The 25,873-nt window shown below is 35.1% G+C and overlaps 1 protein-coding gene across 2 annotated transcripts in view; it reads left to right on the plus strand.

The window, feature by feature from the left end:
- The window catches only part of LOC109097569 (ephrin type-A receptor 5-like), a 77,021-nt gene that overhangs the window by 25,099 nt on the left and 26,049 nt on the right, over positions 1–25,873 (plus strand). For both annotated transcript variants that reach the window (XM_042732157.1, XM_042732158.1), the window contains exons 4-6: positions 6,581–6,736; positions 7,860–8,195; positions 24,564–24,688. In XM_042732157.1, coding sequence (XP_042588091.1) covers positions 6,581–6,736; positions 7,860–8,195; positions 24,564–24,688 — 617 coding nt within the window. The remainder of the gene's footprint in view (positions 1–6,580; positions 6,737–7,859; positions 8,196–24,563; positions 24,689–25,873) is intronic.

Consider the following 25,873-nt stretch of genomic DNA (forward strand, 5'->3'; position numbering starts at 1 on the left):
GTAGACACTAGGGCCTTTCGCACCACAGGAACCTTTCCATACCAGAACTAATTGTGGAACTACCCACTTTTGGGCGTTTTCACCACAGGAACTTGGTGCGATTTTAGTACTGGACTGCCTTTTTTGAGAACCAAATTAACGCCTAGTCTGGAGCAGGATCTAACCAGCACGACTGGTACTACCCGTGACATAAGTAGACATTGATTGGCCAGACGCGTTCGAAAACGCCCTCACCCGCCATTATTTAAAATGCAGTGTAACTTACTATAAACATTAAGGCAAAATTTCTCATTTTCATTTTTAAAATAACTAATACTGAAATAATAATAATAATAATAATAATAATAATAATAATACAACTTGTGTTTCATCAAATATGTTTTCATTTATTGTTATTGTGCCATATTCAGTGTTTAGACTATTTATTTATGCATGGCTGGATTTATTTATTTATGAATGAATGAATGAATGAATGACAAAAAAAAAACAGGAAAATTGAGTAAAGTGGAATTTTCAATGAATGAATGAATGAACATGGTGGAAATTTTGCTTTGCTGCTAGTTTACACAGAACAGTCAATTTGACATTAAATTAATTATTATTTTATGTTTTTAGGGAATGAATGAATGAATGAATGAATGAATGAATGAATGAATAAAATTCCATTACAAATACTGATACAGTGTTAACATAATATGGTTAATTTGATTAAACTGTTTAACTGATTGACATATGTATTTTAAATGCAAATTTAAAAAACTTCTCTGACATGAAACACAAATAACTTACGTTTTTGCTGTCGTTCTCAACTCAGTTAATAAGTGAACGAATGACAACAGTGAAGTCATTTTTTTCTCGTTTCACAGACAAAACACAGATTTGCTGTGACATCTTTGGCTCTCTTGTGTTGGAGAGACACAGAGGTGATGATTGAGTTACCACCCAGCTGAAGAGCGATAAGAGCATGTGTGTGTGTGTGTGTGTGTGTGTGTGTGTGTGTGTGTGTGTGTGTGTGTGTGTGTGTGTGTGCGTCAGCATTGAAAGAGCCTGGTGACAGTGATGAATTGAGCTTGTGAGCAGGTCTCACAAAAGACTGAGACATTGAGAGGTGATAAACAGAGCGGCTGGCTATCAGATGTGTGTGTGTGTGTGTGTGTGTGTGTGTGTGCTCACAGGTGCTTGTTGGCCAACAATCTGTGCCAAGAATCTTTTCTTAAATATATCTGGGTCATATCAGGAGAGCTCATGATAAAACATACTTTCAATGGCCGTATATATCTGACAATCATAATTTAGGTTTTTGATGTCTCTTTCAAGGCTGGTAAAACTAATGCATTTAGAAAACTATTTATTTTGTTTATTTATTTATTTTATTTATTTTTACCATGCTTTAACTACCAGCATGTTTTGTTTTGTTTTGTTTTAGTTAAATGATATTTGTCAGTTAAAATGGGAAGGCTCTGACAACAATCAAAGAGAAAAACACATCCATTAAAAAGTGATAATGTTATCTTACAATGCATTTTTCATATCTAATGATAAAATGGTGATGCTCATATAATGCCTGTCTATGACCCAGTTTCCTTCTTTTAATTATGATGTTATATAATCAACAGTGTAATGTTTCTGTTATCCTGAGTTTCATCTGGGAATGCTTTAATTTCTGCTTTGCTATTTTCTCACCGCTGTTAACAGGCTTGTCAAAAAATGCAAAAACAAATCAATAAAACCATGGTGTACTAAAAAAATATGATTCTGTTCAGTTTACAAATCAATACGAAGACATCAAAATGCTTTCAGTGCTAGACATCTACAGTATGCTAAATCAATAAGTAGAATAAAATCAGCCCCCCAAAAAGCCCATTGGTCGTGTGATGAAAGGTTTTAGCATTGTGTTTCCTAGTCTAATGTTGCATGACAAGAAATTCAGTGACTGACTTAAAAAATAAATAAATAATAAAGCCCAGTAAGGTTTGCAAAGGGAAAAGGCCTTTGGAATATAAATAAATACATAAAATAAGACTTCCAAATCCATCCTTTTTGGAGCTATTGGATTATAGCTTCAAGCACTTTTTGTAAACAGAATGCATTTTTATTTTTTTTTTATTTTTTTTCCAATCTTCAAATAGGCATCTGCACGGTTCATGAAACAATTTCATGAAAAATGCATTTTTAGATATTTGTAAATATCCATTCTGCGCTGGTTTGAGTCGAGCATGTCAGAACAGATATATACTTGTCTTGTGACTTCATTATGCAGATAAACTGTTGAATAATCTTGTCGCCGGAGCTGTTCATTTAATAAAGACGTGTGTCCGATCGAAAGCACAGCAGCTCTGTGTGTAATGCAATCAAAGGTTCCTACAAGCTCCATTAGTGCAGCCCAGCACCAATGCTTTATTTAATCAAAACTCGTCTGGTTTCCATTAACATGGGCTTTTAGGTCATAATGCCGCATGTCGTTTGCGGGGATTATGCTATAGTTGAGTTGAGTGAAGAGTGGAAAAATGTATTTTGCCATGTCGTGATCTGTATCTGTCAGCTTGCTATCACATCTAAATGGATCATGGTCAGATGACAGAATGTCTAAACCAAGTGTGTGTGTGTGTGTGTTTACATAAAATGTATTTACATTTTTAAATGCAATAAATTCATTTTAATGCATTTCTTTAATCAAATACACTGTAAAAACAGTATAATTGCAAAATTTTATTACAGTTCAAAATATGTGTTTTCCATTGTATAACAACATGTAAGAAATTAATGAAATGATGAATAAAAAGGTTCAAAAGAACAGCATTCAATTGAAATATATTATATTTGTTTTGACTGTCACTTCTGAAAAAAATAAATAAAATAAAATATGTAAAGTTATAATTTCAGATTCAATTCTGTTTAAATCAAATATAAATTCTGCTATAATGTTTCATTAATCATCTTCTTTTCCCTACAATGCTCAGTGACCAAGTGCCACTCATACAGTATATGCCTATTCAATTCAGTTCAATTCAAATTTATTTACATAGTGCTTTTCAATACATATAGTTTCATACAAATATCATATATTATTTGAATGACATATAATCTCACTAAAACTCATGCTGTTGGAAAACTGTAACTGCTCTGTGTTTGCCCTTTCATGGCCATTTAGATCGTAATAATAAGACTGTGAGCTTTAGAATGCTTTAGTGTTTTCCAGCAGGACGCAGGTTAATGCTAATTGCAAGGTCACTTAGAAATGTGTGTAATTTAGAGTAGATTCCTGTTAGCACTGCTCTAAAACAACAGGAGGCCAAGAGATTTTAAAGCGACAGTTACCTAAAAATGAAAATTCTGTCATTTTCTCAACCTCTAAACCTCTATGCATATCTTTCTTCTGTGAAACACAATTTTTCATCATACTAACCTAAAACAAGCAATCCATTTAGCTCATGTGAGGATGGTCTCGTCTAAACGCTGCCAATGGGGCAAAGATGATGTATTTACGGCCTCAGACAGGCGGCTACAGCTGAGCAAATCTCGTCTGGAGGCCACGGCACTGCCTCTCAGAAAAAGATGGATATGTTGCTCATGCAGAAGAGAAAGTCTTGAGAGAATTTCACCCTGCTTTAGTTCACATGATTTGACAACAAATTAAGAGAGAATTGAGCCCAGGAATAATAATAATGAAAACTATACCTATAAAGTTATAAAAATCAATCTAATTCCTGAGAATAGGGAAGTCCACATCACAACGATAACAATAACAATGCAGAGGAACTTAATGGTTCACTTTCACGATAATTTTTTACTGCTTATGAACAATAAAAGCACTGACAAACAATCAGAATCCATTCGACTTTAGACTTTTAAACAGGATGTTATTGTTTGGCGTGGATACTAATATAGTTATTGTTATAGTTGTCTTTATAGACACCATTGTTGGTGTGAACAGGACACATAGTGATTGGCAAATTTTTATAGGGCAAATTTAATAGAAAACGTTTAAAGCATTATTTTTTAGGTAAAATAGGTTACTCATATAAATACATTTTATTATGTTTTATAATAAATATATATATATATGTTTTAAAATATAAATGTTTTTTTATTTTATTTTATTTTATTTTATTTTTTTATTTTTTTATTTTTTTTTTATTTTTACTTTAATTTTTATTTTTTTTTTTTTTTTTATTTTATTTTTTTTTTTTTATTTTTTTTTGTTGTCGTCACCTGGTTGTTTTATTGTGTTTTATATATATTAATGATACACACCAGAATGGAGCCAGGTGGTGAAGTCAACCGAAAAGGACAGAGGCAGAGCAGGTGATTAAATATTTCATCGACAAACTATGAAGATAAACATTCTTTGGAATAAAGTGATAAATCATTTTACAATGAGATGGAATGGGTATTAAAAAGTAAATAGGCTTACTTTTGATTTCATGTTGACTTTTAAGGCAAAGTAGCAAAACTACAACTGTTTTGTTGCACTAAAGTGGACTTCAGGGAAAAGCATAAAATACTGCAAAAGTGCTGAATATGGTCCATTAATAATAGTTAAACGCTGAATGATATTATATATCATATTATTCTGCATTAGCCGCCTCTTTCAGCTCGGCTTGTTCTCGCCGTGGCTCAGAGTTGGGTTGAATTCACAGCGCACCTCTGCTGTCTGCCTCTTAATGCACACCAGGGAGGCTTTAATTAATGTCTTTGTGTGCACTTTGGACTGCCGAGGCCATTGATAATCTATCTCTCTCTTTCTCTTCATGGCAATACATTATCTAAATGTATTTTGCACTGACAGGGTGTCTGCTGTGCATAAGCACCTGTCCTGAATGGAGAAGCATTGCAAAAACCAAATATACTGAATCCATTTGTCCCACTTGTGGGTGTAACACTGTAAATTGTGGTTTTTATGCTTTCTGGAAATGTTGCTGTTTAAGAGGCTGGATGAGTGTGGTGTTTGATGGGTGAATGTGTGAAGACTTATACATTACATTGTTTTTAAAGGAACAGTTCACCTAAAAAATACAACTAATGTTATTGTTTACTTACCCTCATTCCATTCTGAACCCATATGGAGAAGTTTAGCAACATGTTCAGACTGCTCTTTAGCTGAATAAAATTAAAGCTCCTAAAATTACAAAATGGCAATCTCACTCATATGCTACTTTAGTAACTTTGATTGAGGAACATACTAAAAATTAAGTAATTGCCTTCCACCATACAGTAACTCTCAAATCCTTTTCGTCTGATGCCAAACCTGTTATAATACATTTTTATGTGCCATATGCAAATGCGAGTTCAGAGATGAATCTCAGTGAGCAAGACTGCAGCAATATTGGCTGAAGCAAAATTTTTTATTTAATTTAATTTAATTTAATTTAATTTAATTTAATTTAATTTAATTTAATTTAATTTTATTTTATTTTATTTTATTTTATTTTATTTTATTTTATTTTATTTTATTTTATTTTATTATTCCCCATTCTAAATTAAATTAAATTAAATTAAATTAAATTAAATTAAATTAAATTAAATTAAATTAAATTAAATTAAATTAAATCAAATCTATTCTATTCTATTCTATTCTATTAACTATTCTATTCTATTCTATTCTATTCTATTCTATTCTATTCTATTCTATTCTATTCTATTCTATTCTATTCCCAGTCCCAATGCACTTTCATTGCATGGAAAAGAACAGCATGGGCATTCTGCTAACTTCAGATCTCAATCCATTAATATATACTACAGTTTAAAAGTTTGGGTCAGTTCTAAATAATGTAATACTTTATTCAGGAAAGATGTGTTAAACTGATCAAAAGTTACAGTAAATACATTCATAATATAACAAAGATTACTAGCATGAGACACTGAGATTGAAGTAATGTTGCTGAAAAATCAGCTTTACATCACAGGAAAAATAATACATTTTATAATATATTTAAATAGATAATATATTTTTTTACTTATAAAAATATAGCATATTATTGTTGTTTTTGATTTATTTTGTGATAATGAAATTTATAGTAAAAATTTTCAATACAATTAAATATAAAAGAAACCAACATAGTCTAACATTCTCTCTTTCTCTCTCTCTCTCTCTCTCTCTCTCTCTCTCTCTCTCTCTCTCTTTATATCTTAAATATAAAAACTTAAATAACTCTTATATATATATATATATATATATATATATATAGTAAATATTCTAACCAACCCCAAACTTTTAACAGTTCTATACACACATATTTCCATTCTACCCAATAAGATTAACATTAAAAATAAACAGATGCTAATTATAAATAATTCAGTAACATTATACAAAGGAAATGTTTCCCATCTTTTATAAAACCAGTAAAAGACTCATTTTGAGTCAATAGCCAAGAACAGAAAGTAGGCAATTCATTAAACCCTGTGTGTTCAAAGCATCAGCTCTCTATTGAAATAAGCACCTGCTCTTTTTAATGAAGTTGTTGCATGTTTGACTTTAATGACTAAATTTTCTCATCAGCTCTGAACAAGCAGTACACAGGCACTGATCGATGGCATTAGTAATGTAATCACCTCCCTATTGTGCTTGATATCTCTGCAGTGTGCAAGCCGGGCTTTTACCGATCAGCTCTTCAGACCAAAAGCTGCAGTAAATGTCCTCCCAGAAGTTTCACCAAAGTGGAGGCCTCCACCTCCTGTCAGTGTGAGCAGGGATACTTCCGGACCGAATCGGACCCCACCAACATGGCCTGCACAAGTAAGAACTGCTTCCATTAAAGGGATAGTTCACCCAGAAATTAAAATTTGCTGTGATTTTTCTCACTTTTAGGTCATCCAAGAAGATTTTTTTTTTTTTTTTTTTTTTTTTTTTTTAAGTAGAACAAATTTTAGCTGAAACTGTGGTCCTTGGTGATTCATAAAATGCGAGGCAACCGGCACTTTCAGAGTCAAAAACACAAAATTAATCCCTGTGGCTCCTGACAATATATTGAGATCTTATGTATCGAAACGACTGGTCTGTGCAAGAAACTGAACATTATTTACAGCACTATTACCTTTAATCTAGAGCCTCAGGCAAATGGTGCGGAATGATGCCCGGTTCACAAACAAATCATTTGAACTAAATCCGGTTCTTTTTGAACTATCTAAAACAGTCTGCAGCTCAAACAGCAAAGATCTACAAGTTACTCAATCAAAACTCACTTTCGGAAGCCTGACACTAACCCTGACTCGAAATGAGCCAAAATACCAGTGTATGTGATTCTATGATGAATGAACTGATTCAGTGCTCCAGTTCCTCCAACAGTCACTGAACTGAGGAAACAGTTAAACTGACGAGCTATGTCCATGTTTCATATCATTATTGGGTGCTCTGATATAATTGTGCATATGTTATGTCATTGCGTGATTATGTAAACTGATGGGTGAATCGGTTATTTGAACCAGTAATTGAAACAAACTGTCCGAAAGAACCAGTTTGCGAAAACATAATTGGATTTCCCCATTTCCTGATGTTGTATATAATGTTTAGTTTCTTGCACAGACTGATCGTTTCGCTTCATAAGACCTCAATCCATCGTTCGTCAGGAGCCACAGGTATTAATATTGTGTTCCTTGATATTCTTTTTTAGAAGTGTTTGTAGCCATTGACTTGCATTTTAAGAACCACCAAAGACCATGGTTTCAACTAAAAATCATTTTTTCTCTACTGAAGAAAAAAAAAAAACACACATCTTGGATAGGGCTGGGGATGAGAAAATTAACAGAATTTTATTTATTTATTTTTTTTTTGGCTGAACTATCTTTTTAAGTGTACTCTTATGCCATTTTTTTGGTATAATGTTCATTATTTTGTCATGATATACTTTATTATCTTGCAGAGCCACCTTCGGCACCACGTAACGCTATTTCCAACGTGAACGAGACCAGTGTCTTCTTGGAGTGGAGCGCTCCGGAGGAGACGGGCGGTCGGAAGGATGTTCGATACAACATCGTGTGCAGCAAGATCAACACAGATTCAGGCCAGTACGAGCCATGTGGAAGTCATGCGCGATATCTGCCTCAGCGGACGGGTCTGAAGAACACCTCCATCATGGTCATGGATCTCCTGGCTCACACCAACTACACCTTTGAGGTGGAGGCTGTGAACGGGGTGTCGGAACTAACCGCCCCTTTGAGGCAGTACGTCTCACTCAATGTCACCACCAACCAGGCTGGTGAGTAGATTCGTCCCTCTGGAATTGTTCCTTTTACATGCTAAAGCTTAACATGACAAAGTTCATGCTGTCCGCTGGAGCTTAAAATGGCATTTGCAAAATCATTTAATTTATGTAATGCGACACATTTAAGTGTGAAACTAAATATTTGCATGAACATAATGTAGGACGGGGATTTGTTTGATCTTTGGATTTGACTGGATCAGGAAAAGTGTTTATTTTAAACATAAACTGTATTTGCAATCGTAGTCTTTCCTAGGCCATAATGAGGCTTAATGCAGTTTTACTTATGTTTTGTTTAATATTTCAAATTCGTTAGGTGAAATATAAGAATGGGGCTGAAATGATCATTTGGTGGCCCCTGTGAAAAATAAGTGCATTTAATTGTATTGAATGTACATTTGTAGTGTTCCTTTGTAGTGTACCTGTAAAGTATAATAATACACTCTGTGAAAAATAAGTGCATTTTATTTTATTGAATGTACATTTGTTGAAATAAAATAAAATAAAATAAAATAAAATAAAATAAAATAATTAAATAAAATAAAATAAAATAAAATAAAATAAAATACACTAAAGCTTACTTAAAGACAAAGACTTTCATGATTCTTAGCACACTTAAGTACACTTTCAAAAAGTGCACTTGGTAATAATATCCAATTAAAAATGTTACTTTAAAATAATTTTTTAATCCTTGTGTTTTGATATTTTTCATGCTTGTTTTATAGTACACTTATTTTGATGTGTTGACTAATATATTATAGCACATTTAAAGTACCTGATTATAATAATTTACAATTTATATAATTCATAATATTCATATTCATAATATAATGTAAATTATCATTTTTAATTGGACAAAGCTGCAGCTTTGTCATAATAAATATGTAATTACAAGTATATTTAAATAAAGACATACAAGTTTAAATAGAAATGGTGTTATGTAATTATATTTTATTCATATATGTGCATTGCAGTTTATCATAAATACTTGTAAGTACATTTAAGAGTACACACTAACCATATATCAAAGACAATAGAATAAGTTATGAAAATATGTATAACATGCATTTAAGTCCTACTGAAATTCAATTGGATGTAATGAATATTCTAACAACTGATTAAGTGCCTGAGAACATTACATTTAGTTTACAGTAACATTTAAAATTATTCAAAATTATGTTATTTCTGTAATATATGTATATATTTAGTATGCTAAAGTGTACTTCTTTTTCACAAGGGGTTGGGAGAATGTGATGGGAAATATTTGAGTTTATACTATTAATTTTTAATGTTTTACTATACATGCAATGAATCTAGAATATATGAAAGTTTAACTTTTTAAAATAACTGAAAAAAATAAATAAATAGATGCATCTGTATATTCTTAAATTATTCTTAAATGTTCTTAAATTATTCTAAGAAACCTTGTTCCTCTTTAATGAACCTTTTTGTGGACTGGAAAAAAAAGTTATTTGGAAGCCGATAAAGAACCATTATTTTTGCAGAAATTAAACGATATTAAAAGTGATTTATCTTTTCTACAGCATTATAATATTGGTTAATATTATTTTTCCCCACTCACATGACCTTGTTTATATTATTAGAAAGGAAAATCATTTCAGAGATGGCGGAAGTAATTAGATTTTAGGAAAGCTCATGAAAACAAACATTTTAATTTAGAATAATGCACATAATAATACTACAATTAAATAGGGGAAAATTCTAATAAAGTAAAACTGTATTACATGTTGGCTTTAAAACAACAGTTAATATATATAATATATAATATGGAATTAATTTTTTTGTGGTTGTCATGTGACTTCTCTGTCACATAAATAAGGGGGTAAACTGGCCCTAAACCCTTTTCAATACAGTGGCACCTTTTTTGGACTGCTATTGACTTTTCATTAGGCTAATGATGACCCTAATGTACACTGAAGCGTAATCTGCTTTATCTGAAAGAGGGTCTGTAATTGCTGGGGATTGGCCAGAGATAGGGGGTAGGGACTCCTTTGTGTGTGTGTGTGTGTGTGTTTTGTGTGGATCAGGGCAGTGCTAGTGTTGATAAGGCCTCTTTGAAATGAAGGGTTTTGCGTGAGGCAAGCGCAGGTCGCAGTGAATGCTGAGCGCTCTGCCGGCGCGGTAGGGATAATCCGTTTGTTCGATGTGTTGAGTAGCGGTCATGTTTTATGTGAACTGGATGGCTGGAGGCTAAGCGAGAGGTTTGGTTGGAGTTCTGAGACCAGACGTGCTCACAAAGGTGCTTGACTGTCTGAAGGTGATGGGCTATTGAAATATTGAGGGGGGATACAGGCTTCCTCTGCGTCAACTGACTGAAAATCATTTTTCCAGTATCTTGCTTTTGTCTTCCCTCATTTGAAGCAGAACTTCAAACCAGCATTTAAAGCAAACACATTCTGAGACAATCCTACAATGCAGTGCATTATGTTCTTATCTTAATATACCAGTTAAAAAATTACACTGACAACTTTGATTGAAGATGGAAATCATAGTAGTTAGTTTTCTTTATAACAGTATCATAATTAATATTGTTACGTTGTTGTTAAAATTAAAACTATTAAACTAATAAAGCCTAAATTTAATATTATTTTAGCTTTATTTCAGTTACCAAAAGCATTTTTAGTAACACAATATTTTATGGTGTCCTTGTTACATTACATGTATTTACTATTATAATAACAATAAATTATGCATAACTACATGCAAGTAACCTTAAGCCAAACCCTAATCCTAAACCTAACCATATATTACTCAGTACTTAAATATAAAATTGCATTGTAACAAGGACACCTTAAAATAAAGTGTAACCCATTTATATATATTTTTATGAATATATATGTATTTATATTTTTATGATGTTTTAACTTTATATAATTTTAGATGAAAAAAATAACTTATATTAACTTCATTTTAGATGGAAAACTTAAATGAAAAGTAGAAACATTGGCAGCAAAAAAAAAGAAAAAAAACATACAAATATTACTTCTACTACTACTATTACTGCAACAACTAAATACATAAATAAAATAAATATAAAACAGAATTATAAAACATGACAATAACACATAAAATGACTTAAACTAAAATTAAAACTATTAAAACTAAAATTATAACAATAACACTGTATTTAAAATATTACTAAATACTATATAGTATATAAATATAGTATTTAGTATATAAATCACACTAAAACATCACTGAACTAAACATGGATTGGTTGATACAAAAACTGGTGATTTATTAATTAGTCTTAAATTTAAACTATTAAAACTAAAATTATAACAATAACACTGTATTTAATATTTTTATATTTTTTAATAATATTTTACTTGAATTATTTTTGCAGAAATTACATAATTTCTAAGAGAAAACAAACGTCACTAAGTATTAGAAGTCCATTCCATGGATTCTGATACTTTTCATGCTATTAGTTGATTTGTATCACTCTATATAATGTTTGATATAAATACATAGATTGGTATTAAAATAACATAGTCATAACATTGTAATACTGTTATAATCACCTACTGTATATGATTCAATCCTGCCTCTTTTTTTGCTATTATTTTATTAAGTTATGGAGATAAAGGTTCTGGATAACAGAAATGATCTACCTATCAAATGAAATGCTACTGGTCAATCAGTTTCTTATTTTCATTATTGAACGTTGTGACAATCAAGTCAATGCTAAACAGCATACAAACTTCAACCCGCTAGTGACCTATAAGTCAATATTAGAATAAGGCAGAGTTGCTCCAGCTTACAGACCCACAGCGCTGCAACGCAATAACGCAATAAGAGACGCAGGTGCTGCAGGTGCCGTCAGGCTAAAAACATTTATTTTCACTTTGCGTAATCCATTATCCTAAACTCTCAGGCCTTTTTTTTTTTTTTTTGCAACCTTTACGCACAGCCGTTGCATTCTAATTTAGGGAGAAATATTTAACATAATATTTGTGCCTATTTCCGTGCCGATGTATCTCTGTCACAAAAGCGCAGCAGATGTGGTTACGAGGCGTACAGAAACAGTCTTAGGGTGCTAATTTTTTTTACTGGGCCTGTGAGGCTACAGTATTTTCCCCCTGAAGAGGCGACTTCAACATCTGCTCAGCTCATTAAGTTACTCTCAAATCAACAGAGGAATTATGCTCTTTAAAACACTATTAATTATGACAAGCAAAATGATAATTTTTGCAGCACAGGGCGAGCCGCCACGCATTGTCAACAAAGCTTGTGTGCGGAACGATAGCTCGCTAATGTGCATCTTTACAAAGACATCGATGAAATAAATTCTGTTTTTACTTCACAAGTGCTGGGATTTTTAGAACCGTGAGCAGATTGTACAGGTTGATCAAATGCGCGCTAATTTCTAGCGTTTTTGAGCGGGATTTCAAAACAAACTGAATAGTTTGCAGGTGCAAGTGATTAGCGCGTAGCATTGGCGTGCCTCTCAAGTGCTTTCCCTGATAAATGACGACAGACACATGAGTGGAGGCATTTGTGGAGCTCTTTTTGCCAAATTATTTTGTGAGCTTTGACTATTTTCTCATTGACAGCTGAGTGCATGACGTGTCGGTCTGAAAAGAGTTGTGACACTAAGTATTCTCAAAGCCTCTCAGCAAAGCTCTTCTTGCACACGGCTGTGAGCACTTGTGCTTTACTAAACTCAGCACTTCCAGCACTGGATTGTTTGAGTCTCTGCAGATGGTGACCCAGTCGATTTTAGAAAGTAACTAGCTAAAAGTACTGACACAACTAACTTTCAATTGTGTGGCAGTCATTTTTAAAACTAGTTTTCCAGTGACATGTTTATGTTACCAATCAGTAGCATTACTTTTTTTTACACAAACAAAGTAAAACTAAAATCTTTAAGTGTTATGTGTTTCAGCCATTTTGTGGGCCTGAAAATGCAAAAAAAAAAAAAAAAGTTTCTAAGTGCACATTTCTGAAAATTATACATTTATTGTCTCTGTGTAAACTACAAAAATGCACTATCGTATCATGTGTGTTTACCACTCTCTGGTTCTGTTGAAGAATGCTAATGTGCACTGGCATGAATGTGCCTTGGCAAGAATAAAACAGCATTTTTAGTCATTTTCGTAGATATGTGTGTTTTGACAATGTAGTTATTTGTTTGTCAAGATCATGCAAAGGAATCAATGCAAAAAACTGATTCAGCATTTGAGTAGCTTCAGTGTTGTTAGCTACGTTTTGTTCATAGGCTGTAGCAACATGTCTAATTATGCTTTTTAAAAGAATATCTGGACTGCAGTTTGACTACCTTAAGTTATAAGTAACTTGTAACTACAAACTACAATTTCAAAGTACAATGTAAAAATATATATGAAGTTAAAAAAACAAAAAAAAACAAATAAAGATTATTAAAATTATGTTTTGCAAGAACGCTATCTCATGGCCAGTTCGTACATATTTTGTGAGGTGGCTAATTCGTATGACCTCACTTGTACAATTTTGTATGATTTGTCTAGACACCAGTGATGGGTAGGTTTAGGGGCAGGGTTAGGTGTAGGTCATTCCTACAAATTCGAACATATTTTGCAACTCGTTTAGCAAAAATTGTATGAATTTGTATGAGTGAGTTCGTACGAATTCGTACAAATTAGCCACTACGCAAAATATGTAAGAATTGCCGTGAGATCGGGCTGAGATCTAAGTTTTGCTACTTTGAAATGTCATGTTTCATTTGTTGTGTTACTTGTCTTAATTAATTGTAATTAATTTACTAGCGATTTCTAGCGAACTCTGCTTCTACATGAAATTTTGTGTTTTAAATTTGAAAGTTTAAAAGTCAGAAATGAATATTTTTCTAATATAATAAATACAGCAAATATGCATTAAATTCATCAAAAGTGATAGTAAAGACATTTATAATGTTATGAAATATTTTTATAAAAAAAAAAAAAATCTTAAAGAGGTATTAGTTGACCTCTGTGGATGAAGATTCGGCGGGGCTGCCCCCCTCGGTTGTTGCCGCCACTGTGGAATCGGGCCCAACTGTGAGCATCAGGTTGGAGGTGAATACACTGCCCAGCCCTAAGTGCTCAGGGCTGGTCGATTGGTTCTCGATGTACAGCACAGTTCACAACCGCGTTTTGCTCTGGTGCCTTTCTTCCCAGATGTGCATGGGGAAGTGACGTAGTCATGGATGGCCCCCTTTACGGCCAGAAGCCGCTCGTCTCCTTCCTCCGTCCTCACTACCCTCGATGGTGGGGCAGCTAGGGGGTGCGTCAGCGTTCCCCAATGGGAGAGTGCGATTGCAGTGCACCTGTGCCTGCAAAACGCCGCCACTGGGAGGAATAGTCCTGGGTGACACCTGACACCTTCGCGAGGTTTTTCAACCTACGTGTAGAGAAAATTTCTTCCAGTGTGTTGGGTAACATGTAATTGACGGGAAAAACTGGCTCGGTGTCACACTTGCTGTTCCATTCCCCTTGACACAGAGATGCGAGTGCCTTTTTTCTCCCAGTAGAGTTCCCCGGCTGGCATACCCTGGTCGAGCATCCTCCAGCACCCTCGGTGGTCAGACTTGGCGGAGCAGTCTGTCTCCAGGCCCAGTACTGGTGTTAGCATGCCAGGAGTCCCGGTCAGCCCCTGTACTGGGCTAGATGTCCATGTGGCTTGTTTCCCTACGGGTAATCCCATATGTGTATTCTTCCATGGTAAGGTTTCATTTGCTTTCAGCCCCTCTTGGTAAACCCGTTTCTTCCCTTGACAGACCCACTCTGTCAGTCTCTTCTGGCAGCTGTTCCATCCCTACTGTAAGGTAGGACCTGCCTCAGAGACCTGCTAACTTTTGTGGACGGAACAGCAGCATGGCCTTCTCCAGCAGTGATGGTCCCCTTTGGTACCAAGGTTAGCGAATTCGTGCAGAAGCCTTTGGGAAGGTTACGACCTTAAGTGTAGCTTTTGTGACACGCCGCGGCTTGTTGACAATTACACCGCCACAGGGTTGTGACGGTGTTCAGGTTGTGCCGTTTCCATGGACCACATATGTCATTAGACATAACTCGTGGTGACCAACAGATAGGGAACGTTTCGGTTACGTACGTAAACCTCATTCACTGATGGAAGGAATGTCCCCATGTTATGTCCCCATGCCACAGCCTTGAACTATTCACTGTTGCAGGGGCACGTTCTCAGCTTCTCAGCGTAAAACCTGAATGAGTGGATTCCTGCTGCCGTCTTATATACCCGCAAGCATGGGGAGTGGCTCAGCATGCAAAATCCACTAGCCAATTTTCATTCTTTTAAACTCAGAGATGACTGGCCTCCCAAGTGAGACCCCATATGTCGTTTGACATAACGTCTCCGTTTTCAGCATTGATAATAACAACCCAGGCTCATTCGAAATACATGCCTCTAAATACATTTCTGCAGCACCATAATTATGTACCTTACTGCACATTTGTGAAACCTTCAGTGAGTTGCACTAAAATGCTATATGTGACCCTTTGTTACATTGATATAGGCACGTATTGCTGTGTTTGTATAACATTGCTTCAGGTGTGTATTGCAGTATGCATGGGCCGGTATGAGATTTTGACGTTATGATAACCTTAAGCAAAAATATCACGGTTTCATGGTATCACGGTATTGTTGTTACAGCTCTGAAATGTGTATTTTTTAAATGACTGGGTAAACATTTTTTTTTTTTCGCTGGACACAATATATTTTGTTTTTGAACAACATACAGAATATTAGAAACAGTAGAATTATAATTTTTCATTGATTTGTTTCTTAAAAAGAAAAAAATAAAGACTGACATTTTTATTTAACCTAAATCTGTAATTACAGTTAATTTTAGTTATATAATTCATATACATATCATTTATATAATTTCATATCATTTAGTTATATAATAATAATCATACACATAATCTGATTTATTAATAACCCAATCTGAAGAAAAACAGAATGTTCTGACAAGCTTTGTGAATTAATTTGAAGCAAAAACAGAATGTTCTGACAAGCTTTGTGAATTATACTACATGCCTGAATGAAACAAAGAGCAGAAGCTCTGAATGAGATGCAGATTCACTCTCTGACAGCAGGAGGTGCCTCTGGAACACCAGATACAGCGTTTCCTTGGTTACCGCTGTAAACAAAGCTGTGCTGAGCTGAAACACAACTATACAGAGACGAGATGAAAAGAAAATACCACGTAAACTTTTCAGAAGACACTCAGCTCCCCTCAGAAACACATTCATATATAAACCCCCAAATCAATATTGAGGATTTTCTTCCAATAGTTTGTGCATCATAAACAGTGAGTGATCTGCCTGCTACAGTATTTTTCTCTCTGTTTCGTTTTCAGCGTCTCAGGACTGTGTTAACGGGACTTCATATTTTCACATAAATTATATTTTGGAAAATGCAACGCATTGCAACGCAGCTTGTGCAAGTCCAGAACAGAGAGTTGCAATAAGGCAAAAAACGTCTGGTTGCCGATCGGTCCACGCACTGTCGGCATTAAATTATTTTTGTCATCAAGAGGGCTCGTGGACAGCCGCGCACCCCGTGGTACTGCGCATGTGTCAAGCTCATCCGTCCGTGCTCATCTGCGGTTGAGTATACTTTTGAAAGCTGTGTGGACGAGGCTGTGCGCGAGACGGAAAGGAACGCTGAATGTGAAGTGTACCCGGGCCTTAAGTTCCAGGGGCAGCTCCTTAAGTTTGACCATCCTACACACACGTGACTGACCGCTCACTCGCACCAACAGGAGGAGGAGGGGTCAGTGTTACTCTCTACACTGCACTCAGCCTGAGGGATTCCTACTCTTTCAGGCTTCGAGGAAGCATGGAAAACAGAGCATACCGCAGGAACGGTATAATGAAAAATATTAGTGGTTTTGAAACCGTGAAATTTTCAAATCGCGGTATACCTTGAAACTGGTAATTGGCCCATACCTATTATTGCAGTGGTTCATAATTCAAATATCTGAGGAGTGTCGCTAAAAGTTAATGCTCTATCATGTTGGAAATATCCCCAACACCAAACCTACCTGATAGTGTTAGCAAATGCAAAAGTAATATAAAAACACATTTGTTGATGCAGCCATACTATTTTGACTTCCTTATGGGGATTTGAGCTGTTTTGTTCGTACCAGAGCTCTTCGTCTATCAAGTGCAATGGCAAATCACGTGAGCTACCGAGCAACACCTACTGGATTAGAAAACTCATGCATATGAAGCTGTATATGTGATGAGACGTTCAAAAGTATCAGTTTATCATATCATAATATTGTATCATAATATTCCTCAAGTAATTGTGCGAAAATTAGGCTGTGGACCTGCAAATCATACTTTGTGTGAAAAGGAATAACAATTGTGGGAGTTTTACTGCCTCTAGTGTTCATTTTTTGCAGCGAATCGTGTGTTTAGGTCCTTTTTTTTTTTTTGAGTTTCGCAGAAATAGAGATAGAGGCACTTATTTCCAATGAGCCTATGTTGGATAATAATCAGAAATGTTTCTTGAGCAGCAAATCAGCATATCTGAATGATTTCTGAAGGATCACATGACACTGAAAACTGGAGTAATGATGCTGAAAATGAACAGAAATAAAAACATTTTAAAATATAATAAAATAGAAAAATGCTATTTTAAATCAAAGTACTATTTCACAATATTATACCATTTTAGTGTCATTTTGATCAAATAAACACAGCCTTGCTGAACAATATAAAAAAAAAAAAAAAAAAACTTTTGAATGGACAGTGCTGGTTAAGAAAATATGTTGGCATTGTCTTAAAATCTGTCTAGCCAGATGCTATGCATCAGGGCAGATACGTTTGGCAAATAGTTAAGATTGTGTTTGGTAGCTCATAGTTCTCAGGCCAGGCCTCTGGCTGGCACAGGCCTCTGTTGGCAGGAGTTATATCTCAGGCCTAGATTTGGCCGATGGGCCGCTCAGCTCTGCCAGTGGTTTTCATCTTGCTTCCCGTCAGGGCTCCCCAAACAACACTTGTTTACAAACACACGGCCTGTTGAGATCCTGATGCTGGCAGTCATTCAGGGCCAGAGCGGAAGAGATGACCTTTCTTACCCAGATGAAAACCACGGCCCGGCATGCTAACTTCAATTAAATCACATGCAAATATTTGCTTGGAAGATTCCGCCTACACAAAACCCAAGACTGCCTGCAGTCAGTGTTGATGTTTTTATTTTTATTTTTTTTCTTGGTTTTTGATGCTGCTCACGCTAAGCTGGATTCTTGTTGACAGCTGCGATTAACTAAGCTAAAGCGGCTCGGGTTGTGTGAAAAATAAAAGACAAAAATAGTTTGCTACATGAGTTCGTGTGGAAGTAGTGACATTTCATGCTGTTTCTTTGGCTGGCGCAGATATCAGGCTTTTGCGAGTTCGAAGATTCTCACACTAGATGAAGGCAACACTTCCCATTTGGAGGCATTAATCAGAGTGCAATCATCACACTTCCTCTGACACGCTTCCCAGAGAAGGCTGCCGATCCATCTGTTAATGAACTGAGAGGCGGCGCTTTGACGGGACCTTTGCACTGTGAGCTGTCACTGGTGATGAGACTGTCGAGGACTTTGTTACCTTTCCATTTCATAGCTGACTGTGTTTCGTTTTGCAACTCATAGTGTTTTGATTTACTGACTGTGGTCTTTTGGAAATGTAAAAGATCCAGTTCAAGCTGTTAAATACACAGTATCTGGTTTTATCACATTTATTAGACGGTCCAATGTATTCCGCAAAGCATGCTACTGTAGATGAAAATTTCTCACTGAGCTAAAAATAGGACTGTGAAATTTCACACAGAGGAAGGTTTCGCTGCTTTTGTGCTGTCGTATAGGTCTACACCAACTCTGCACACATTTTTACATTTGCTGTGTTGGTTTTAAAGGAATATCTGTGGAATTAGATGCTAAATGGATTTCTGTATGGTGAAATGGGGTTACAAAGTACTTACAAAGTATGATCAAATAAATCCAATATACTCTATATGTTAAAACATTTCATGTCATTTTACAGTAAAATACAGTTGAATGAAACATTTTTGGAATTGGAAAAGAAGTTGTGTAACCATTATGGTGTTTTGTGTTTGTGTGTATGACTTGTGGCTACTTTTGATGAACTTTTATTCATCATGTGACTTTCTTTTTTTATCACCTGTGTTTTTAAGGTGGAACTCAGTGTTTTATTTATTTATTTTAAGAAAGAGTTAACACTTTACAATAAACCTCCTTAGTTAACCTTAGTTGACTTCTTTAGTTAACAATAACTATCAATACATAGTTCTTCTAAAGCATTAATTAATCATAGTTAATCTTAATACTAATGCATTTTGAAAATCACATTTTTAATTTTATCTTCAAATTGTATTTATTTATTGTAAAGTTCTGGCAACCACAGCTTTTTATGAAAACTTTATGGATTATTTGTGTTTGTTTGTTTGTTCATTCGTCTTTTGCAATGTATGAACAAACCCAGAACTGTACATGTTAAAGGGGTCATATGATGCGATTTCAAATTTTCCTTTCTCTTTGGAGTGTTACAAGCTCTTGGTGAATAAAGAAAATCTGTGAAGTTGCAAAGACTAAAGTCTAAAATCCAAAGAGATATTCTTTATAAAAGTTGAGACTCGTCCACGCCCCTCTGAAACGGCTCGTTCTAACACGCCCCACATATCTACGTCAGTATGTGGGAAGATTTGCATAATGCCGCCCAAATGTTCACGCAAAGAAAGAAGACGTACCTTTTATTCTTGTTGTAGTATTTTTGTTGCCTTCGCCGCCATGCCGTATAGATGCTGTGTATTTCACTGTGAAAGCGAAACTACTTTGTTTGGCCTTCCAAAAGAGGACGATATCTGCTTCGTCATGCCTGGAGCTGATCCGTGCTGATTGCTGAGGAAATACATCAACTTTGCACTGTGGATCGCCGGATCGGCTTTCACTGTGGACAAAGCAGAGTCCAGCCCGGGGTTGTCACATGTGGTTGCTGCAAGACCAAGGTACGCTCCTTCGTAGAATCCTCCTGCTGCACAAGGCGCCCGCCTCTGCTCACTCAAGTCGGCCGCGGCTCACTCTAGACCTCCGAGATCTGTTAACTTATGTTCGCGTTGATGTGGCGTTGTTTTGGTTTTGTTAGGTTGAGATAGTTTGTTTTTATTTTTTTTTAAGTTTAAAAGGATAGAAATAATGTTTATATTGTTTATATCATGTTTATAATGGGATTTATGTTGTTTTTTTTTGTTTTTTTCTCAGCACTCCGGCCGGGCAAGGCTTCACAATATGTTTAGAGGCATAACATTTCCGTCTCATGAAAACCAGTCAGTATCTTTTGTTACCACCATTTGCCTCACGCAGTGCACCACATCTCCTTCACATAGAGTTGATCAGGTTGTTGATTGTGGCCTGTGGAATGTTGGTCCACTCCTGTTCAATGGCTGTGTGAAGTTGCTTGATATTGGCAGGAACTGGAACACGCTGTCGTATACGTCAGTCCAGAGCATGCTCAATGGGTGCTCAATGGGTGACAAGTCCGGTGAGTGTGCTGGACATGCAAGAACTGGGATGTTTTCAGCTTCCAGGAATTGTGTACAGATCCTTGCAACATGGGGCCTTGCATTATCATGCTGCAACATGAGGTGACGGTCATGGATGAATGGCACAACAAGGGGCCTCAGGATCTCGTCACGCTATCTCTGTGCATTCAAAATGCTATCAATAAAACGTACCTGTGTCCGTTGTCCATAACATACGCCTGCCCGTACCATAACCCCACTGCCACCATCGGCCACTCGATCCACAACGTAGTCATTAGCAAACCGCTCATCCACATGACGCCATACACGCTGTCTGACATCTGCCCTGTACAGTGAAAACCGGGATTCATCCGTGAAGAGAACACCTCTCTAAAGTGCCAGACACCATCGAATGTGAGCATTTGCCCACTCAAGTCAGTTGTGACAACGAACTGCAGTCCGGTCTAGACCGCGATGAGGACGACGAGCATGCAGATGAGCTTCCCTGAGATGGTTTCTGACAGTTTGTGCAGAAATTCTTTGGTTATGCAAACCGATTGCTGCAGCAGCTGTCTGGGTGGCTGGTCTCAGATGATCTTGGAGGTGAAGATGCTGGATGTGGAGGTCCTGGGCTGGTGTATTTACATGTGGTCTGCGGTTGTAAGGCCAGTTGGATGTACTGCCAAATTCTCTGAAATGCCTTTGGAGACGGCTTATGATAGAGAAATTAACATTCAATTCACGGGCAATGGCTCTTGTGGACATTCCTGCTGTCAGCATGCCAATTGCACGCTCCCACAAAATTGCAACATCTGTGGCATTGTGATGTGTTATAAAACTGCACATTTTAGAGTGGCCTTTTATTGTGGCCACCCTAAGGCACACCTGTGCAATAATAATGCTGTCTAATCAGCATCTTGATATGCCACACCTGTGAGGTGGATGGATTATCTCGGCAAAGGAGAAGTGCTCACTAACACAGATTTAGACAGATTTTTGAACAATATTTGAGAGAAAAAGGCCTTTTGTATACATAGAAAAAGTCTTAGATCTTTGAGTTCAGCTCATGAAAAATGGGGGCAAAAACAAAAGTGTTGCATTTACAATTTTGTTCAGTGTATACTGAATATATATATATTTTTTAATCATAAAAGCAAACATGTCACTTTGTATTAAATTGCTTAATTTGAATGGGTTGCTTTTGTGATGTATTTATGTACTTTTTGAAGCTTAAAAAAATTGGTTTTTAAATTTAATTTTTTTTTAAGTTTAAAAATGTTTGTTTTGGATGTTTAATGCGTAACCCATACTCGAAATTGGTGCTCTGCATTTAACCCATCCAAGTGCACACACACAGCAGTGAGAGTGAACCACACCGGTGAACACACACCCGGAGCAGTGGGCAGCTTAATATCCAGCGCCCGGGGAGCAAACTGGGGGTTCAGTGCCTTGCTCAAGAAAAAAATTGGTCATAAAATACGTATTATAAATATATTTAATCTGATTTGAAATGCATGAGTGTTTTACATTGAAAGAGAAACTCAAGCCACATCTATTATCATAGAAACTCAGTGGTTCTTCCAAATAAACAGAGACATACTGTATCTAACATGCAATGCGTGCATTCAGATTCTGTGTAAATCTGCGGAGCAAAGATTTTGCGCGGGCCTACCTACATTTTTGCGTTTGGATATATATTCTCACTCTCTGTCACACAGCATGCCTATTTTGTTTGATGGATCCCCTGCTGATGTTTTTGTTTCTTGCCATCACCAATATAGATCAAAATTCCCTGTGCTGACCTTAAGGATTATTGAGAATCAATAACTCAAAGGGCCGTGTCTCCTGCCTGACTGAAAGTCAAACATTTAACAGGCTGCCAGACCGTTTAAGTGGCCAATCTACCCTCCACAAGACCTCTCTTCTCCTGCAGGCCTGAAGATCAGGTTGCCAAGTATACCGTTTCAGGCTTTTAAGATAGGAATGATTACAGTTTTGTCTGAGCAGAAAGGATACAGTTACTCTTTGTTTGGGAAAGAAAGGATGGGGGAAAAAAAAAACTTTTCTTTGCTTTCCTATCATGGGCTTCTATTGAGCTATTGGATCAGCGCCTGAGGGATCGTCCGGAGAATTTAAACACGATTTATCTCATGGACACAGTCCGACACTTCTGTTGAGGAATATAAAGCCGGGTTTGATTTCAGCTCTCCAAGTATAGACAGATAGGGGCTTTTTTATGTTTGTTCTCATATAAGTGACACCAAACACAGCCGTGTGGGAGGAAAACTGAGAAGCAGAAGAGAAAGAATTTGGAAAATCAACAATTGAATTTAAAGTTTTTACTTTGCATTATGTTTTATGTGTTTATTCTACACAGGATGTGAGTTTTATGAGCTTTTAATTCCTACAGTGCATTATAACTAGTAACAGTATATAAAGTCTGTCTCAAATTTATATAATGTAATATCCCAAATAGTGTTACCCACACAGTATATATAAATAATTGCATGAGATGCAAAAAAAGCATGATACTTCATTTTAGCAGTCATAAAAAAAAAATAACAAAAAACACCCTTAAGTATTTAAGATTTGTGTAAAGAAGAATCAAATGTGTTCTTTTAGTTGGACTATTTTGAATCAAGTTGATACACAAAACCAGTCTGAATTGTTCATATATACTATTTGGACTGATCTGGTTCTTGAGTGAGTCATTGTTCCAGTAAATTTACTCCTTAAAATGTACTTTATCTTTCTGTTTTTGGCATGACTTGGTATATAGTGCATGCATTGTATGGACTATGTTTATGATATAGTTCTGATAGTAATACATTGCTTTTGTGTCCTTTTTTCAAGTTTACGTCATTTTAGCAGTCTTTTTTAAAACATCCTACAATTATATAATGGCTTATGTAAATTAAATAAAAACATAAATAAAATAAAATAAAAAAAAACTAAAATAATACAATTAAATTAAATTAACTAGTAATGATGTTTCACAATAATATTTAAATATTTTAATTAGTTTTTTTTTTTATATTCAAACATATAGTAATAGTTGCATTTATAAATATTTTACTTTTTATGTTTTTTTTTAATAAATATTTTACTTTTTGTTACTATATACAGTATATATATGTATATATATACACACACACACACACACACACACACACACACACACACACACACACACACACACACACACAGATGCTTCAGGTTATACATTATAGAGACCACTCTTGCCACATAGAGTTTAAAATCCACCATAATATAATATTGGGAATAATTAACAAAGTTATTGTAAGTAGTATCATTCATAATCTTTTATGGACAAGTGATATAAACTATAAAACAGTTGCATACTTGTTGAGAGTGATGTCATGTCTGGGACTTTATGGGAAGGAGGTAAATCAGGACAGATTTCACCATGCATTTTTCATCTGCGATAATTAGGTTGTACAAACATTAAAGCATGTCATTGCCTGAATCCACGTTCAAAGCGTTTTCTCAAAGCGATCGAACAGTTAAGATGAAAGCCATTCTCTCTGATTGTCTCTGCCACTGAAGTGTGGAATATTTCATATTTGTGAATTGCTTTTTTCTCTGAACTTTATGAAACTCATTCAAGTAATTAGAACAACATGATATCTTCATTTAATTAGGAATTGCTGAGGGGTTGGACTTATCAAATATAAGTCTTTTTTATTTTGAGTTTGTAGTATTCAAATGACAATTACAGCACATTGCATCAGGGCTTCACTGCATCATGCAAGAAAATACATTTTCTGCTTGATTTGAAGTGAAAAGTAAGGTGAGATGTAACCATTTTGTTCACAGCTCCATCTCCTATAACCGTGGTGAAGAAAGGCAAGACAGCGAAGAATAGCATCGCAGTGTCCTGGCAGGAACCCGACCGACCCAATGGCATCATCCTGGAGTATGAGATCAAGTATTTTGAGAAGGTAAATACTGCATGCTGTAAACATTCCCAGGTTACATTTCACCCCAAAATCAAAAGAAACAAAGAAAGAAAATTCTATACACTCTCAGAAAAAAAGGTACAAATGCTGTCACTGGGGCGGTGCCTTTTTAAAAGGGACACTTTTATACTTTTTACATCCCGCTGTCACTGGGGCGGTGGCTTTTTAAAAGGGACACTTTTGTAATTTTTAGGTACTAATATGTACACTTTATTTACTCATATGTATCGTTAAGGTACCAAAATGGACTCTTTAGGTGCAAAGGTTTCCTTTTTGAAAAGGTACTCCCCCAGTGACAACTTTTGTACCTTTTTTTCTGAGAGTGTAATACTTAAAAAGATACGGTTCAGATAAAATGTCACTTCTGCACACCAGGACTGCATTTATTTGATTATAACAATACAGTAAAAAAAAAAAAGATTAAAAATTAAAAAAAAAAAAAAATTAAAAATTAAAAAAGGTAAAAATTGTGTAATATTGTTAAATTTTATTATAATTTTTTGTATATGTTTTTATATGTTGTTTATTGTTGTTTTTTGATGTGAATTTTCAGCATCATTACTCGAGTCTTCAGTGTGACATGATCTTTCAGAAATCATTTGAATATGTTGTTTTGCTGCTCAAGAAATATTTCTGATTATTATCATTGTTGAAAACAGCTGTCCTTCTTAATGTTTTTTGAGAAAACATGATACCTTGCCATTCAAAGGTTTTGGTAAGATTTATATAAATATGCATTTTGCAGGATAAAAGTGACATTAAATGCATTTATGCACTGAAAAAAAAAAATAAATAAATAAATAAATAAATAAATAATTGAATGTGCTTTTTTAAGGTAAGTGGCTGCAATCAATGTATGTTATCTACATTTAAATAAACAAATTTAGTTGACTGAAATTTAATATTTTTCTTTATTTTTATTGAAATGTAGCTAAAATAAATTGTTTGCAACCACTTACCTTAAAAAAAGTACCATATTATTTTATTTTTTTCAGTGTATGTGGTGCAAAAGACATATTTTTTTAATAAATACTATTATTTCAAATTTTCTATTCCTCAAATAATCCTGAAAAATCATAACATTTCATGTTTTGTATAAATGTCAGTAAAATAAATAAATAAAATAAAATAAAAATAAAAGTTTACTAGGAAAAAAAGAAAAAAAAA

The sequence above is a fragment of the Cyprinus carpio genome, chromosome B10 (assembly GCF_018340385.1).
Source record: "Cyprinus carpio isolate SPL01 chromosome B10, ASM1834038v1, whole genome shotgun sequence".
NCBI classification, from domain to species: domain Eukaryota; kingdom Metazoa; phylum Chordata; class Actinopteri; order Cypriniformes; family Cyprinidae; genus Cyprinus; species Cyprinus carpio.